This window comes from Corvus cornix, chromosome 4A (assembly GCF_000738735.6).
Source record: "Corvus cornix cornix isolate S_Up_H32 chromosome 4A, ASM73873v5, whole genome shotgun sequence".
In the NCBI taxonomy this organism is placed as follows: domain Eukaryota; kingdom Metazoa; phylum Chordata; class Aves; order Passeriformes; family Corvidae; genus Corvus; species Corvus cornix.
The window spans coordinates 7,467,890-7,487,456 of NC_047058.1; the positions used below are offsets into that span (position 1 = coordinate 7,467,890).

Here is a 19,567-nt window from a genome sequence, read left to right on the forward strand (position 1 = left end):
TTCTAATGAAGTTCAGAGTTGCGAGAGAAGCGGAGGAGCATCCTCAACCTCCCAGCACGGAATTAACGCGTCTGTCTCCGGAACAGACACACAGGATATGCTTTAAACCACCCTCCTGCCAATTGATTTAATACAGAATATTCGTGTGAAGCAGCATTACACCGAGAAAGCAACTGGCTCCTGTTCATTATGGTAACAAAGACAATTAACAGTCATTGGCTGCTGTGACTCCACAGTCTTTGCTGCCGGGGAAAGACAAGGCTCTACTTCCCAGACAGACCTTCCACTCTAATGCACAGAAGCCCTCCTTTCGTAATTCCCAATTAACCAAGGATTCATTGACTGTTTCACCACAAGCCCCACCTTCGACAGTCTGACCCTCCAGGGACAACCTTGGGTTACACCTTTTAAAACAAACCCCAGACTTCTACAACTTCGGTATTACTGGGAGGACTTAATAAAAACTTAAGAACTGCACAGTCTTCAAAACCATTCCTGTACCAGCAAGGATTTGGCTAAACTGCCTGCACATTGCACTCCATGTGCTCTGGCAGGGCTTGGCACATCAAAAATGATATAAACAGGTTCAAATCCTGCCTGTTGCCACCTACCTGTGTCCAAGCTGATACTGACCCGTCCCTTTGCTGGGCAAACGGGAATGCCACTGACAACCTTTCAGCCCAAGAGCATCATTCCAGCTTAGATGTAGCAGCTAAATCCTCTGCAGATGCAGGGATCCCGCTCTGGGCTGCTCCTACAGCCTCTCATGGTCAAGATGATCAGTGGCCTCTTAGTTTGACATTTTAGATTTTCCCAGTCTTTATCAACATGTGTTACAGGCTGCTGAGGGAACTACATAACAGGATTAACTAATGGCAATAACCCTCTTTTGTCAGAGAGGATTACTGTCATTCAGCACTGGGGGAAACTGAAAACCAGGAGTTCCTTTTGTGGTATTTATTTAATATTCTACTCCGTAATCTGTTTGCAACAGTATTAGTGCAAAATGTCATGGGAAGATGTAAACACTCACCAGACTCCTTTTTGTACCTACAAACAAACCAAATGAAAAACAAAAAACAGTTTGTTTCCTGTCGCTCAAGCCGTTCCAAGATCCTGATGCTCTATGTTATTTAACGTTTTCAGCTGACTTTGGGGACATTGTAGACTGCTCTGATGAGGCATGTTCCAGTGTCAGCCAACAGTTTATCCCTGGCACGCTTGTCAATCAAAATAAAACTAACAGACGGCTTTCTTTGTTTCAAATGAGCTTTCCCTGGTCATTAAAATTCACTTTTTATTACAAAAACTACCATTTGGAGAGAGCAAATTGAAATGTTCATGGCTCCTACTGAATCAACTCCTACCAGAGTTGACTGTTGCAGAAGAATCTTGAAAATATATAAAAAAAGCATTATTTCAGCACCTCTGTGCTACCCATTCTTGGCCTCTCTGTGGCCTGGTAACTACAGAATGGCGATCTCACACAAACCCTGTAACCAACATTTTGGGCACCAGGATGACACCATTTCCTTTAGTGCTTTCAACAGCAAGATATAGAAGTGTAGAAAATTAAAATTTTCCTAGGACTGGGCAGCAGGAGGTACATCTCTTCAGAGAACATAAAAATGTAACAGTTATTGACAGGCTACTTTTTAGAAAACATTGGGTTTCCTATGCTAAATATTGAGGAAATCATGCTCTCTTAGATTAGATTTGTAAACTTAGGGCAAAAGCATATAAGTCAATAAAATTACATTTAGAATATGTATTCCTGGCAAAAATAGAGTGCTTCCAGCAACACCAACTTAATTTTTGGGAGATAAATCAAGAGGCTATCCAAATAAATCCTGACAAAAAGCCATGATTTCCAACCAGCCCTCATGCCACAGAATGCAGCCTGATGATTTGTAATGATGTACAAATCATGTAAAGGAAGCCATGATTTTATCAGAAGTTCCCACATGAGTAAGAGTTTAGACCGCTGCAAATACCAGATTTCCTTTTCCTTTTTAATAGAAGTTTATTAAAAAGCCTGAACAAACAAGGTTTTGAAATCATTATCTTTCTTCTCTACAGGGAAATTGTGCATATAGCCTCTAATTTTGTCAATTATGAGCACGTGGGATTTCAGTTATTATAAACACACTTTCCTTCCACTGACAGTGATTCAAATCCCATCCTACAGATTGATTTGCAGCCCTTAAAATCAGACTCTTTTTTTGTTAACAAGTACCATCCTCTACGACTTCCCTTGGAATAAAGGAAAATGAGCAGCTCTTTTTACATCTTCCACAGACCAGACTTTACACCCAGAATGTAACTATTTTAAAAAAATACCTGAAATGGTCTAAGGCAGTGTCCTGGGCAACACAGCACTTTAACTTAAAAATATTTGCTGTAATGTGGAAGAAGACAGGAAACACATGTGCAAAACTATGGTGCTGGATCATAATCCTTGTGCTTTAATCCTATGTAACTGATACAATTTGCACAGGAGGCAACAAAAGCCCAGACAAATTTCCAGTAATTGTGATGTAATACCCTGCTTTTCTCAAATCAAGTTCATTAAGAACTCATTTTTGCCCTCTCTATGCAAATAGCAGTATTTGAGTACAAACCCAAACCTGTTTTGTGTCTTACAAGCCTCATCTAGACTGCATTTTCCACTCTCTGTGAGACACTGTCATAAACCTTCCCCCGGTGAGGACGCGTGACACTGACTGCTTCACTCACCTCTGTCCTCCCTGGACTGCCCCTCTTTTGCAGAAGAAAACTGGATTAGTTTGACATAATTTGCCCCTGACAATTCCATGTTGTCTGTTATCTCCTGGACACTCATGAACAGTTTGTTTATTAATCACAGTGGATTTCTAGTTGAGTGGTCTAAAATTTCCCAGCTTTTCCTCCTCCTTCCTCCCCCTCCTCTCTCCTGGTCCCTCACTCATCCCTCCATGACTTTCCCAAGTTAGTCATTAATCACTCCAACACCTCATCCACCATTCCTTAACTCCACTGCACCAGACCCAGCTGATTTGAGAACATCCACCCTAAATAAGCTTTCTGTCACACTTGTTCTCTCACTTGAGTTTAGCTCCTGCACTTGTCACTGCTGTTAATTGTGTCAGACATCTCACTGCAGGTGACCTCAAGCCATGAAACTCTTCCATCTTCCAGCACCATCTGTTGCTCCCGTTCCCTTCTCACTGCAGCACATCACCCCTCATTTTCCTCTTCCCAAGATGGACACATGCAATGATTTCCCCTCACTCTGGAAGGCCCCTCTGATGGCATCTCCTGCTGTTCTTTGCCCTTTCCCACCCTGTCCCACGTGCTCGAGCTGTTCCGCCCTATCCCAAACTCCTTCCCTGAGCTCCCTCACTGCCACACTGCGCCCGAGACTGTCAGAGAGAGATTCTGACTTACCCAAATCTGACCTCTTTCCACAGTTGCTATTTTTACTCTGCAAAGGAATCATTTGTATTTATGCCCACAGTAATTTTTTTTAAGGAACTGCAGGTTTCTTGAAAATTTTACCCTTCTACTGCCACGGAGTTGTTACTTCTTCATCCTAATACATTAGTCTGCATTATTTTAAGGCACTTTATTTATTTCTTCTTCCACTTCTCATATGGCTTGTTAACTCTAGTTAACCCTCTCACTCTATTTCTATTACATTTTTGACATTCTCAGCTAGTTTCTTCCATAAACTCTACTTTAAAGCTTCTTTCTTTAAGTTTTGGGGATTTTATATAAAGCATTCCAGTACATGCTGGTTATGTTTGGCCTGGAAAATATTTACATTACCACAAAGTCCTGTGCTTTAGATGATTCTACCTGAATCCACAGGGATCCCTCCTGCTTTGGTGGCCTTCCAGAGGAGCCAGCATCACATCCAGTGCCCTTCTCCCACATCATCTCCCTCTGGGGTTGGACCTTCAGGCAAGTGCACAAGCCCTGTTTTAAAGGCAACATCTCTTTCTTCTTTAGTTGTCTTTGCTTTCCAAACAAGCCACATCCTTTACAATAACATTCCAGCTTTGTAAATTATCTGATCAACTCTCTTACATAACAACCATAAATTATGATCATATACTAATTTTTTTGCTGCTTTTCCTGTTTATTTCCCTGTCCTACTGAGATTGCAACAGAACTGTAAGGTGATCTGGAGCCAACTCACCACCCTGTTTCTTGTACCCACCCTAAACACATTAACAATAACCTCGTATCTCTGGTTTTTGCCATCCCACTCTAACTCTAATCTAGAATCTTTGTGCCTAATTACCAATTTCATATGTAAACACATACCGAAACTTTTTCAGATTGAGGATTCTGATAAACACATTTATCTCCCTGTGGTATTAACACTTCCACCTGTTCAGAACAGGTTACACAAGGAAGGAACCAGAAGAACAAAAACACAGTTCCTAAGTCACACCATCAGCAGAGCTCCTGATCCACTGATGGAGGTATAACCATCCTGTTTCTTACAGGAATTATTGGTAACAGCCTATGCACATTTCCCTGTGCACCCCACCTGGGAACTGCAGCAAAATCCAGCGGGTTCAAAGGTACACACCAAACTCTCCCAGAGTTTGTTAAAATCTCTGAATGCAGTGATGTAACCCACGATGTGAATGCAGAGTTACCTTTCTCATCTTGCATCTCAAAGCCTGACTCTGTTTCCCTGCACACTCACTCCCCCCGCCCACCCCTCCCCATTTCCATACCCCACTACAGGCTGGTCCCAGCCCATTTTCAGGTCCGGCCGCACATTTCCAAAGCAGCACACCCAGAAGTTTCCTAGAGCTCTTTCAGAGCACAAAATGACGTAATACAACATTGATCCCAGAGCACTGCTGCTGTCATGCAGCTGCCACTGTGATGGAGTGGTCAAAGTCAGCAAGGGTCTACCAAAAATGTGTGGAGCTTGCCTGCAATGCAGCTGCCAAGGGACTGGAGCAGCACTGGGTGTGAGAGTTACCCCGATTTCAATCCCGAAGGAGAACAACAGCAATTCTACAACACTTTCCTTTTCCTAATAAGTACTTTTTGTTCTGTTTATGACCATTTTGTTTGGCTCCCACCTTCCTGCTGAATTCTGTTTAACAGGAATTAGGAGTTTGTCTTCCTCGAGCTGTGCTTCATTACAGCCATTCAGCCAGGGAGCTGAGCTTCTCTTCTCTAATGGTTTACTTTTTTAGGCCATGCTAAACTTGTGTGCAGTTAAATTAGGAACATTACTTTTACTTAAGTAAAGAACAGAAGAAAGAGACCAAATGTTATGCTGCAAGATTTTTCTCTGATGCCACATATATGTCCTTAAAATTGAGTTTATTCTGCATAATCTCTTCAAAAATATGTCAGCATGCATCAATAAATTCCATTAAAAAGCAGGACTGTCTATAAAGTTAGTATTTTATTTTCCATAGAGCTTTGACTTGAAACACAAATTATTTTATTTGTGAAGTAATAATGCTATTACATAAAATACTGTTACTCTAACTAAACCAAAGAGTAAATCTTTGTAAGCTCCAGTGACACACTGAGCTCCTGGGCTCAGCTGCAGAGTCTCTTCTGGAAATCATACAAACACAAACTGTTGATAAGACCTCACTGGATCATTCTGGGAAAACAGCAAGAGATGAATACTGTGATTTGCTATTACAACGACAGAGTTTTCTTTACAGATAATCCTTTAACACTCCCATGTTTCATAACACTGACTTTTATGCAGCAGAAATAGATTTGGATATGGGGCACCCTCATAATACCCATTTTTTGAAAAGCTGTCAAATTTTGAAAATTCGTATTTTCTCAAATTTAATTTGGATGCCATAAACCTGTCCTTTTATGAACATCCTTTCCCACTCCCAGGATTACACATGTGATAATCAGCACTGTCAACTCCCTTTAAATTTGTACAGTGCAGCCAACTGAGGCCTCTGCTCAAACTGGCTTTAATTCCTGCCTGGATCTCCTCCTCTCCTAAATTCCTGCTAACAGCAACAGCAACCACTGTCACTTGAATTTTGCCTTCCCACTTTCTCCAAATCTGTTCTGGATTCTCAGTAGATCCTCCCTGCCTGAAACACAGTTTGCAGAAGAACTGGAACACTTCAGGACACTGGGGAATGATCTCCTACTCCTGCCAATCTTTTTGAGTCAAGAAAAAAACAGGATTGTGCTCAAGGCAAGCAGCCGAAGGAAGATGCGTGGGGGTAAAACGGAGACTTGGAGGGCAAGTCTGAAGAAGAGAGATGAGGGTCTGTGAATGGAGTGAAGAAGTGGGGTAGAGCAGAAAAGGGAGGGAAAGTCTGTCCTGTGAGCTGTGAAAGACGAGCAGGAAGTCTGTAGCTGCTCATGCACTCCCCAAACAAAAGTGCAGCTCAGTATTTGCACCACACACATATCCATGACAAGCTCTGCCAAAGGCATCCAGCTCTTCCAGGGGCCGGCTTACACGGATGGATGGCCACAGCCTGCTGCAGCCACAGCTAGTCCATCAGTCCCCACAGCAGCTCTGGACAGCCCAGTCACTGCAGGACCCTTCTGGGTGGCACTGGCTGCACATTACGGGAGTTCTGGGGGGTTTGACTGCGTTTCTCAAGATCACAAGTAAACAGCACACACCCAGAGTTGTGTTTAAAGACCACCATGGAGACAACTGAGCACCCAAAACGATGCAATTTCAGAATTTAGGCTGCTTGTGCAGCTTGAGTTCTGCTGTCCTGTTACAGCCCAACTACTGCCCTTCCCAGCCAACCCATCCCAAAGGACACCTCTAGGATGGACATCCAGGGCACACTGCGGGCTGGGGCAGCTGGAGAGCAGCCCAGCCTGGCCTCACCTCAATGCTCTGCACAAACATAAGCATTTATGAGCATTTACAGGATCATTTCCCAGCTCCTCCACTGGTCACACACATGGATACACAGGCTGGAATATAGGATGTGTCATTAAACCTAAGATAGACAGGGCACAAAGTTATGGGGAACTGGCACAGAGTGGTGCAAGAGATGTTGGATAAAGTTTCAGATTCAAACAAACCTTAAAGAACTATTTCAGAGGACGGAGAAAAATGCTCATTTGGAAGCATACTTCATACCAGATTCCAGAGTAAGAACTGAGAGAAGTTTAGAAGAAGTCAGCCCTGGTTTTGGAGATTCTGTGATGTCCCTTCAGCCCCGTGGCACCGGCAGGGTCAGGATGGGCTGGAGCGAGGGCTGGTGAGAGCTGTGCTGCAGCTCTGCTGAAACCACCACAGGACAAAGTAGACACAGCTCCAACTTGGAACCGCTGTTATTTTCCAATTAAAAATCACAAGACCAAAATATTAATTTATTAAGCCAGCATTCAGTTCACGCAGCCACAACTACAATTCTGAGGAATATATTCTTTTTTTTAAGAGAGGCTGTCGGGATGTCTCTGGCATAAATAATTTAATGTGACAAAACAGTTTATTGTCTGCTGTTGATAGGCAAACAATGCTGTTCCATATTGTGAAATACTGGCACAACATGTAAAGAGCTCTAAAGGATTTTTCTTTGCGAGGAGAACAAAATTTGTTGACATTTTTCCAACTGTTTTACCTAATAAAGTATTAGCTGAGTTAGGCTTTGAGAAAGATTATCTGCTGTTATCATAGAAGCAAGTTAATAAAGTGACAATAACAAACTGATGTATCTGTCAAAGTTTATAGATAAGGATGTCAAGCTATAGGTTATCAGCCTACAGAACTGACACAGTTCATATATCACAGCCCCCCAACACACACTCTGTCAGCATTGTTTATTTTCAGTCAGGAGTTAAATAATGACCATGTACTAAAAATGCCTTTGGGGAACTGCTTTGTCTTACATACTGTTCACCTGTTTACTTCAGAGTAAGTTTTGACTTGCTTTTATTTAATTTTCTGTTTGAACAGCTGGTATTTATCAACTTCAAATGGACTTCAGGTCAATACACTGCAAAAAATTTTACTGCTGTTTCTGCACTTGCTGCACACACAGAGCTTGTAAAATGCTGATGAGAACAGCTCCACACCCCCCAGCCCAGCTCCAGAGGAAGCCACGGAATGTCCTCCATACCCCTGAAAGCAGGGCAGCACTGGGAGAGGAGGAGAACACACAGAAGAGGAGGGGGTTTCCAAGGGTCTGGCCACAGAAATCACACCCACTTTGTACAGCCCACCACCACCACCAGCCCTTACTCCTTCCTCTTCTTCCTGTGTGTGTTCCTTACAGTATTCAAAACTGGTTATCCATAAAAAGGCAAGAGATGCTATGGGGTTTGGTTTTTTTTTTCCCTGTCTGTGGTTTTGGAACAGTCAATGGCAGAGAAAAAAGTTCTGCTGAAGTCAGAGGTGAGGATGGAAAGAAGACACAGCCATGGAGGGGAAAACCACCAAGATTATTTGTTTTCATCGTAAACACATGAAGAAACCTCCATTTGTTTTTCATAAACATATAATTAATTAATCCTATAAAAACTATTCCTGAAGAAGTTATGAAAAGAGTTTAAATTAGACGATGTAAAAAAAAAAAAAAAAAAAAAAAAAAAAAAAAAAAAAAAATCAAAATGTGAGCAGAAAAATAAATGCCTGGCTATAACCAGTAACAATATAAAGGGTTTCCATCTTTTCCATCTCTTTATTCTTTTTTTCCTCTCTATGCCAGGCAGGGTGACTGAAAGATACTATTCTACCAGAAATCACTTTCTGGAACTGACAGCTCTACCTGTCATACTTGACGAAGCAAAAAAGAATGGGAAAGATTATGAATTCTTAATTCAAACAGGTTTCTATTACTTTTTTTGGAATCACTGTCTGAGTACAGATCTTAAGATATGGGCTAAGAATTAACATATTACTCTCAGAATGCTTTTTCTAATCTGTGGATTTTTCCTACTACTACAGTACTTTTTTTAAAAGGGAACTGCAATAAAAGGGCACATTTAGAATCTCCATTTATTAACGGCAGGAAGAGGGGAAGGAATGGGGGGGGAGGTGAATGACACCCCCTTAAGCAGAAATTGCTACTGACAGTTCTTCTTCCTCAACATTAAATTGGCCTTTCTAGGTACCAAATTTAGGGATCTGAGTTTTACAAAGTGTTGCAGAACTGGGGTATGAGGGTTTCTATGCCCCCTACTCCTGTTCAGAAGAGCAAATAATATGGTCCTTGGGCATGAAGATACAAACACTACTTCACCTGATTCCTCCTAGTGCTGGATGACCTTAAACCAAGTCTAGAGACCTTAATTCTCCTGAAGTCCATTTTATCAGTTAGAAAAGACAGTAATCTAAAAAACTCTTTTTAAAAAAATCCTTCATTATGTAATGAATCATTTGCAAATAAAAGCCTTTCTTTTGCAGTCATTTAAGTTATAATCCAAATCAATCACTTATTCGAGGACAGTCAGTTTAACTTACACACCAGGAGGCACAGAAAGGGCTGATTTATGCAACCAACACTTTTAAATTCAAGTTATTAGATGGCAGACTCAGAAAAGCCAAGTGGACAGCAGAGATCTGGGTGTCCCAGCTCCTGCTCCAACTTGAATAGCAAATAAAAATTATCTGTTTTCTTAGATTGAAGTCACCCTATTTCAATAATGCTTCACACTGCTTTTACAGAAGGGACTTCAGTCCCTTCACATGTAGGATGACTGCAAAAATCCCCGCAAATGTTGAATCTCATGGAACAAGAGGCTCCAAGACCTCCTGAGCTTCGCGCTGGAAACTTTTCCACAGGAGCCCAAGCCATTGTGTGAGAGGAGCCAGGGGGTGCCGAAGGAGTTGGTTGCTATGGTGGCATCTCATAAATCATCAATTATTGTCTGTTATTATGAAGGTGACAGCCTCATAAAGAGATTTGCATTTTCGGCTAATTTTAAGATTTTTTTTCCTGCAGACATCATTTGCTTTGTAAAAGAAATGTCATGACAACCAGAGAACACTTAAGCTTGTTATCGGGTAGTCAGGCAGCCGCTTGGCCCCCATCACTTTGGCATTTGAGCATCGGAGCCTCTTTTGCATTATTGAGTAGTTTATCTTTACAGTTCATAAATATATTTCTGAACGTGGGGACGGCATAATAGGAGGACGAGGGAAAGCGATGGAGGGCTCCTGGTTGCCACGGCAACCTAAACTGATCAATTCCCTGTCACTGTTTTAAAAGAGGCACCACTCTCCTGTGGCCCCCGATGCTAATTACAAATGCAGGCCCTTCGCTGGCATGTTCAGCTTCCAGATTAAAGCAGTTCATGCCTAATTTATCATTTAACATGTCCTCCCACATTTGTAGTGCCGTACAGAATGAATAACAACTTCACTTGTTTACAGCGTTTTCAACTTAATTTCACTAATTATTTTTGCAGTTGCAGGAATCCGAGGGGGCGGTTGCCCCTCCGGAATGCCACGCCCAGGAAGGGAATGGGCAGGGAACGGGCAGGGAATGGGCAGATGGACACACAGGGTCACCCTCCCCATGCCACATCCAGGCTCTGCCCCCCAGGACCCCCACAATCAACATATTATTTATTTATATCCTTCTTATTTTCAATAATGTTTCAAGTGACTGGGAGACCTTTTATGGGAATGGAAAAGAAATTATGGTAAACCTGGTTTAGTTTCATAGTAAAATAGTTCATATTGTCCTGTGCAAAGTTTGAGATGAAAATGCTGCAGATTTACCCTGCAAACTGGACACAGTTTGGCCACTGACTGTCCTTCCAGCCAAACTTCTACTGCTTCCTTTAAGGATTTTGACCAGATTTTATGCAAACTGAACTTTCAATATGTGTTTCAACACAGCGTTTATCGCTTCCCAAACTCAGGCCTCTCAGAATGTTCTTCCACATCTCTGTAACCAGCACTTGTAAATGTCTTGGAAAACCCTTCCCCACCCTCTACGTTCCAGAACAACACAGAAAAGAGTGCGAAATCTCTACAAGAAAAACCAAAATGTGCTGGACCCAAGACGCTCTCAGTCACGACAGCAGTAACTGCTCAGACATCTAGGAAAATAAACCTACTTAAGGAAGCCAGCAGTGACAAAGGCCAAACTCTGGTGTCCTAATATCTGGAAAAGTCTCTGACATTTCTGCTCTCAAGGATGGTATTATAAACTCTCCATGTTCCAAAACACTCTGTAATTCGAAATTAAAAAATAAAAAAAATCTGTAAGGAACCTGTAAGATTCAGCTCTGGCAACAGGAAGAGTTCTGTGTTTGAGCACTGCCTCCCCCAGGGAGCCCTGCATGAGGGAAGGGATTTTGGTTCCCTGGTAATATTTGCACTGTTGCAGTCACAAAGGAGATCATTTGACAGCCTCTGCCCCAGGCAGCTCCTCCCTGTCATCAGTTTTACAAAAGGGCTCCTTCCCAGAACTCCTGTTAATCAACAAAAATTATACATCCACAGAAAGTGCAAACCCTTCAGTGGGTCTCGGGGGGCCCGGCGAGGCAGCGCTTCCAACTGCTGCTCATCCCGGCAGCTGCGGCGCTCCCGCGGCACATCCAGCCCCAGCCTGTGCTCACAGGTGCTGCGGGCTGGCAGCACCAGCCTGGATTTCTGCGCTCCCCCAGCGCCCAGGGCACAGCCCCGTGCCCCATTCCCAAGGGAATAAGGGCAGCTCGGAGCAGTGAGAAGCGATCTGGGCACCACAGCCGTGAGCGGAGCCTGTCCGGCTGAGCTCGGGCTAAACGGGGGGACAAAGCTGGGCTTTGAGCAAACGCTGCTTCGGCTTTGCACTGAGCTTTAGTCCCATTGCAGACTCAAGGGCACCCCAAATCCTCCTGTTCTACCACAGCCAACGGGAGAGCGCAGGGATGCGGGAATGAGAACACAGCACAGCCGAGGCTGCTGCTGCTGCTAAGAGTGGAAGTTTGTTTCTTAAAAAAAGAAAAAAATACATCCATAACAACTAAACTTTTCTCATGTAGGATCTACATTCTCTGTCATTTGCATTTGTTTTGTCTTCTATTATTTAGCCCTTAATACCCTTAGTGAATACTACAGGGCAAGGCCAGACCTCTGGCAAGCAGCAGCATTAAGGACAGCTTAATTCTACAAAAACAACCCAAGAAACAGCAAGTCTATGTTCTTTGCCCTGATAAGAGATATGGAATTTATTTTAAACACACAAAATGGTTGGAAACACCACAGAAAAGAAGAACTAGCTTGAAAAGTATTCCATATTATCACAGTGTATGTGTATGACTATGAACAGCCCTCTGAAGAATGAGCACTAACGGTTTGTTTGTTGTATTAATTTCAGTCTTCAAAACTTTGAGATGATTTGGAGCAGAATATCCTCTTGTCTTCCCTCCAGGTCCAATTCCCAGGGAAAAGCACCATTTTTGAGGAACACCTTTCAAAAACTCCTGTAATACAGTAAAGCATAGGCCATGCAATGGCAGTTTGCACCCTCCTTCCAGAGAGTATCCTTAATGCTGACATCCATTCTTTAAAATCTTTAACACACAGAAAGCCTCCTTTCCCCTCTCCTCTCCACAAATAAGTTCAATTCCATTAAAGGTAATTGCATCAATTGCATCACACTGGTGTAAGTAGAGAGAAAAGCTTTTTTGTGCCAGCACAAACCAACACCAGCTATTGACTCACTGCTTGAGTGTGTCTGCCTGTTTGTACACCCACATCACCCACTGGCACCACATGCCTTTTAATGTCCAGCTTTCTAACATTTTCTTGTAAACTTACCTTTTCCAGTCCTCAGGGAACCAAGCCTTACACCCTAAACTTGAACTACATCCTAGCACACAGTATTAGCATACAGTTTCACACCACACAGTTATCAAAACCAGTTCCAAATAAAAGCACATAACCTCTCCCAAGATGAACCATGGTATCTGCTGCTCTCAATGTGATGCAAATCCAAAATCTGTATTTCACACAACACTAAAATCACACTGGGTTCTCCACTTGTGCTTTCAAGTCCATCTCTCCCTGCTGGCCACTGACCACAGCAGCACAGAACCCAGACAACAGGACCATGGGCCAGGCAGGATCTGGAGAACTCTCTGGGCTCTCAAGCAGGAAAAGGAAGAGAGCTATTCACTGCACTCTGTTTTATCCACACTGCATTGTCTCAGCTGCTAGGTAGACTGTTCATTGTTTCAGTAAGTCTGTTACTGTGTTTAAGGCATGCAGGAGGCTGTGCACTACTACTCAGGGTTACTCAAATAAAGACAACATATTAAGAACAATCACTCCATCTCTATAAAACGGTTACATGCTGCTCAGAAGAGAACACGACAAATACTTTAGCTCTTTGTGAAGCACCATAATTGCTCATGATTTGCCTTTTCATGATTATATCCTCATTCAAATCTACTTACTTGCTCAGTCCTTAAGGCTGGTGCACTGACTATCCACAAGAAGGTAGGATGGCTCGAACACTTAAGGAACAGATTGTTCCAGTCTTGCAGGATTTAACACTCCACTCCACTTACTGGTGTGTTTGCCATGACACACTATGTTTTATTAATGTCTCAGTCCTGTTATTTAGTGAACTTAAGCCTCCATCACCTGCAGAAATCCCTGGTCCAAACTACACCCACTGGATCGACAGAGATGCTGGTGCAGTCGCTTCAGTTCTGTTTCACCTGCCAAAGTATAAATTCAAAGGAAGATGGGATGTACTGGCAGCAATGTAACACACCAAGGATCTCCATCGAGCACAAATCTCTCCCAACCTGCTCTAAATCTGTTTGCTTTCACTTTAGGATAACTAAAAGTTCCCCAAGAGTTAATACAGCACCTTCGGGTTACTAAATGGAACATGAAGAAGAACATTGCATTATTATGCTGCACATGGCTAAGGAATTTTAGTATTCACAGGATTATGGTAATTAAGTCTTCCTTCACTTTGGGTGATGTGACACTTGCTTGACTATAATGTCACTCCACTTAAAGTCTGTGTAAACAACATTATCTTAGTCACTCTGCATTACATTTCCAACTGTGAGCAAAATTACAAGGTCAAAGTGGACAAGAATGTAGGTAATCCCAAGGAAACATCATGTAAATTACTTGCTCAAGGTTCAAGCTGGGTTTTCAAGGGTGGTAAAAGGCTTATGTACTACACTGATATTTTAGTCCTGGTTTGTAGAAGGTATCACTGGCAAACTGCAGTTCTGTTTGTAGGGACATTCAGCTTTTCAAGACTCTGCAAACTTTTCCTTTTGTAAGGACTGGGCTGCCAAACAAATGCACAGAGTAAAAGAGGACTGATTTTGAACAAAAAGCTATATGGAACCAACAGAATATTAATTAACTCTCTAAGTGACAGATGCAAACAAAGAAATATATATTCCACTGACATCATTAACATAACACAATAAAACCTCCACTAAACTGTCAGTCAAGAGAGCTGGGAAAAAATATTAACCTCATTGTTAAGAACAATTCTTTTAATTCACTTAGCCGGACTTGCTTTACCTTTGAATATCAAATAGGAAAGCATTCAGTGTCTTTTTTGTGATTTCGATTGTTAAACAGATAAACTTTAAACTTGCAGCTGAATTTCTTTTATCCTAATAAGTACACAGCCAACTCCAAGCACACAGACATGTTTCAGTGTATATGTAAGTATTTTACATATATATACACCAAGACTTGTCTAGTTCTCAACCACCCAAGATTTAGTTTGATCTCATACTGAACAAAAGGACTGCACAGGTGAGCAAGCTGCACTCCTCAAATTAGCAGGTAACATCTTACAAATCCATAAGCTCTGCAAGTTTGGAAACAGCAGCTCACCCCTTTACTGCACCATAAAACTCACTAAGCAGAAGAAACCTTGTTAGCATTTCCAAAGCTGTTCAAACATTATAAATCCATGAGCATTCAAGCCTCCGTACTTGGAGACGTAACAAAATCGGGATGGTTGGGATTTATCAGTAGCGGGGCTTCAATAATTCCTGGGAATTCCACCTGCAGAGAAGTGGTACCCAGGGACATGTCACTGACATTTCGGATCCTTGGAACTGTCATTTCAGCCATTTCTATCTAGAACAGAAGCTGTGGGAAATTTCATTAATGACAAAACTACACTGCTTCAAGTTCTCTTAGGTAGGAATTACATTTGGAAGTTCAGTGATAAAAACCTCGGCCAAAAAGCTACAGGAGTAAAATCTGCCCACCTCAGCTCTCCCCTTGCTACAGTCAGGGATGGGGCTGCCAGGAAGAGCCAGGAGCCTGCTCCCAGCTCACTCACTGTGTCCTGCTGCAGAACCACTGGGCTGGGCATGAACACCAAAGCTCATGGTGTGCTTAGTGGCCATCCAGGCCGCATCCTTCTTCCAAAACTCCAATTACAGTATAATCTGATATAATAGACCTTTCAGCTCTAGTGTATAATCAAGCATGACATAAACATGACAGATAAATACTAACAGTTAATTTAAAACAATACACAAAGAAGTCTTCTTCCCTTTAGACCACCTTCTACTGCATGTGTAAGACACAGAAGTATGTCTCCTATCTTTCCTCTTTGCAGCTGTTAAGCAGGATGCCCCCACAGCATTCACCTCTGAAAACACCACATTGGGTATTTCTTTACCTGGTTGCTCCTGGAGAATGTTACAATGAGACACCAGTGACAAAACTCCCTTTAGTAAATTCTTTAGCATGAAAGGCTTTGAAGGTAAGACACTGGCACTGCTTCCCCATCAAACCTAAATTCAGAGTGTAACTCAATTATACCACTGATTATACAGCATGAATTATTTGTAGCTTTTTCACAGTTGTTTGCAGCCACAGATGTCGAACACAGCTCAAACTTGTGATCCAAAACTCTGCACCTGTGACTATGGACAAAGTCAGGGAACGATGCACACTGTGAAGGCAAAAAGATGTTTCCCAGGTGGGATCATTTGCAGACATACAACCAGAAAAGATGTGCAAACACTGAGAGCAGCAGATCTGCTCTGTGCACCACAGAAACTCACTGCTATCCCTGAAAAAACACCATAATGCAACTCTTAGATCCCTTCTGCAATAGGACATCCACATATGAGAGGAGAGCAACATCATTTAAACTGCATTTCACAGCATTCAGCCATTTTAGCCCACTATCATAGGTGGTTAAAACAAGTAAATCATTTCATATTTGAAATATTTCAGTACTCCCCAATCACACTTGTTATTTATCTTGCATGTCAATGATACTTGTCACATACATTATAACTTAAGTCTTACTACAGGATTTAATGGAAAAACAAATAGAAAGTAAGTGCCTATAATATTACTAATGTAAACAGGCAAAATATCACCAAGATCAGTGGCTTGGTGTCTATTTTGGCAGGAGCTGAATTTGGCCTAATGACTTCTGGTTCTGATTTAGTGAGGGTTCCCCGTCATGTACGACTTTGTAACTTCTTCAGTATGTTTTCTTTGAAAAGTAAAGGTTTTCTGTATGAGATTGGAATTTAATTGTTTCCTTTTTAGACAAATATGCTTTTGGATGGATGCTGATGGAAAGGGCAATCAGATGTCAAAAGGGCAGCAGTACAGTGAGATTATGTGCCGAGGTCTAGGGCAGGACAGGCAAACAAGGGGGATCTCAGATCACTTGAGCAGATCCTTATAAATAAAATCTCAGATAACAGGCTTTGTTTATTCTGCAAAAATGCATATCAGCAGGTCAAATCAACTCCTGTTATGTTAACTACTTAAGTTACTTTCTTATTAACAAATATTCCTGATAGCATAACAGAACTCTCATCTGTGAGCATCTGGAATGCAAGGAGGGAAAAAAGAAGAGTTTAAGTAATTAGGAAAGAGATGTCCTGCATCTAGAAGGAATGAAGTGTAATCTTGCCATTTGAGGGGGGAATAAATAAACAAGCTGCAGTAAGAGAGAGCCTGTGTGGCAGCAAGGAAACAATGCTTAATTTATGTGGAAAATCGCCAGTGCCACTCTTCATTTTTTAAATAACTTTCTTACCAATTTTACTACAGGTATGTCAGCAACAGCACGACATTTACTTTTTTTGCACATATGCTTGAAAATTTCTTTATGCAACACTCATTTGAGGCAAATCTCACTACAAAAAAACGTGTTGTAATAAATCCAGGCTCACTTTTTAATTGCCAAGTGTCACCGAGTTAGTCCTTTCTCAAGGTGCAGGAAACTCTAATGGAGACCCATTCTCCTGCAATGTGATTATAACCCACAACTTTTATCTTGTGAGAATATATCAGAATTCCAGACCTCTTTAATGTTGAGCGACCATGTGTGAAAAGCTGCCTCTTCCCAAAGAGCCTGGCAATTCCATTTGGCTTTTATCCTCCTTTTAGCAGGTGCTCTGTACAGACCGAGATGCATTTAGCAATGATCCCATACCTCACCAAAGCAGCCTTCCCTGAGAATTTCACATCAGTTACTCCCAAACATCTTGGGGGAAGGGGCAAATTTGAGAACTTAGCAGGAAAACCTCATATAATCCAAGATGAGCACAAGAAGCTGCTCCCTACCCAGAAATGGATTTGTTATCCCCCATGGCAGGCACACACCACCACGTGTGTCCAAATTCCCTGTGAGTACTGCAGCTATTGCAAAACCCCAAGTATTTTGAAAACACAGCATTGAATTTTTTTTTGTTTGTTTTAATAATGTATTTTTTAAAACCAGTTTTGCAAAACAATCTCATTTAAACATTATTTGGGAGCAAGTTTCAGACTATGTGAAGGAAAATGGGTATTTCATTCCTTGACTCCATTTTCTGCGTTTAAGTATTAATTTTCCACCTTTTTTTTCTGCCTCTGAAGAGCATCTGTTCTAAGAGAACAGAAAATGGAAAGAACACAGAAAAATACAGTTTGGAGTGGTCCAGTTTTAAAATAAAAACAGTAATTTACAAACCAACTTTCTCAGCATGCTCTAACACTGAGCTGCAGCTCCTCTGGACTATTGCTTTCTAAATTATTCAGGGACCACATTCTGCAAATGCATCTGTGCAAGTCCAAGTGCGAGTCAGCTCTGTCTGCCTGATTCTTCTGCATGTAGAACATTCCCAGAGGTCTCCTAATGAAAGTGATGCTGAGCAGAAATCACTGCTGGACACATTGGCTTTAATGGAAAAGTTTGGTGGGTTAGAATAATGCTTTTTAACGTTTTTCACCCCGTGAATTTCTGAGGTAGGCCAATGTAAAACTTTCTAGTGTTAAGACTGTTAAACTCTCTTTTTCAAGACTTTCCAACTTCTGGGCTTCAAGAATATTAGAAAAACAGTATCTCTATGTGTGTGAGTTAGAAGTTGGAAGATAGAGGACAGTGAGTTTGTGCTTGTCCACCATCCTTTGAGCAGTTTTGCAGGTCAGCTACTCAGCATGTAAAATACAAAATATGATCCTGGTTTGCTTGCATGGAGATTTTTAAATGCACTTTAGGAGCAAAATATCAAGTGACTCTGCTTGGAAAGAAGGGAGTATTAATCTTAATATATCTATCTCATTATGAGTAACACCAGTTTACTGAAAAAACCCCAAAGAAAATAGAGAGTGAAAGAAGGTCAAGAGGATTGACAGTAAACCTGTGGGTCAGGGAACACTGGGTCAGAGATCTCTGAAGATTTAAATACTAAAATGACAGTAAATCTGCAAGCTATTCTCCATCATGTAACATTAGACTAATTACCAATACCTTTCAAAAAAAGACAATTAAAAATCTTGTATTCTTAAGACAATTTAATTTTTACCTTCTTTCTCAATGTAAAATTACACTGAGAGAATTTAACTTAAAGATCACAAGCTGAAAGGAAGAGTTCACAGGGAGTGGAACAGCATCGTTCGCTCAGGGGACCGAACTAAAAATCCACATTCATTTTTCAGGCTGTTACACAAATCAATTGGGATCTTTAAGCGGACAGAGTGTGATCCTGCTGGACAAGGTGTTGTTGTATTCCTTGGCTTTGTTTCCAAGCAGTCTGGGGGGAATCACAGATTTCTTCCTGTTTTCCTGGGAGCAGATTTCATGGCCCCAGTATATGTGATAATATGGACAGAGGAACAAACTGGCCAAGAACCCAAGCACAACTTTCCCCCCTGCATGTTCCCTGACATGAAATGGGCTGTAAGGAAGTGTTCATGAGCAGCCTGATCTCATGTACAGAACAGCAAATAACTATTTCAAAGGTGTGACCAGCAATGGAGGCTATTTCCTGACTGTCTGCACACCTGAACAGGCAGCTTGCTTCAATTCAGATGTAAAAACCACTACAATTCTTGGAAATCCAGCTGCACTCTCAAAATTCTCAACTGGATCCTGCAACTTCCAGTGTGAAAAATACACAAAAATGTGGTTTAACTGGTACCATACTCTCCTCCCACTCACATACACTTGGTTGAACCAACCATGAAGGACATTTCTTTTCTGATTTTCAACCTTTCCTTCCTCAAGAGGAATATAAGAATTAAAAAATTTTGCACTGCAAACATTTCTAGTTCTTCAGAATTGCTGCAGTTTGCCTTTACCATGTTATTAACAGCTTAAACATAATTCTGCTTTTTCTCAAAGGTCCTTTGACACATGTACATGCT

At 41.6% G+C, this 19,567-nt stretch overlaps 1 protein-coding gene across 3 annotated transcripts in view; it reads right to left on the bottom strand.

Moving 5' to 3' along the window:
• Positions 1-19,567, bottom strand: part of DACH2 (dachshund family transcription factor 2) — a 249,971-nt gene that overhangs the window by 157,918 nt on the left and 72,486 nt on the right. Inside the window, exon 1 of one of the 3 annotated variants that reach the window (XM_039572251.1) lies at positions 3,838-3,907. The exons of the other annotated variants lie outside the window; for them this stretch is intronic. Within the exon in view, the coding sequence (XP_039428185.1) occupies positions 3,838-3,890 (53 nt within the window). The 5' untranslated portion in view covers positions 3,891-3,907. Of the gene's footprint in view, positions 1-3,837; positions 3,908-19,567 lie in introns of those variants that run through there. 3 annotated transcript variants of the gene reach the window in all.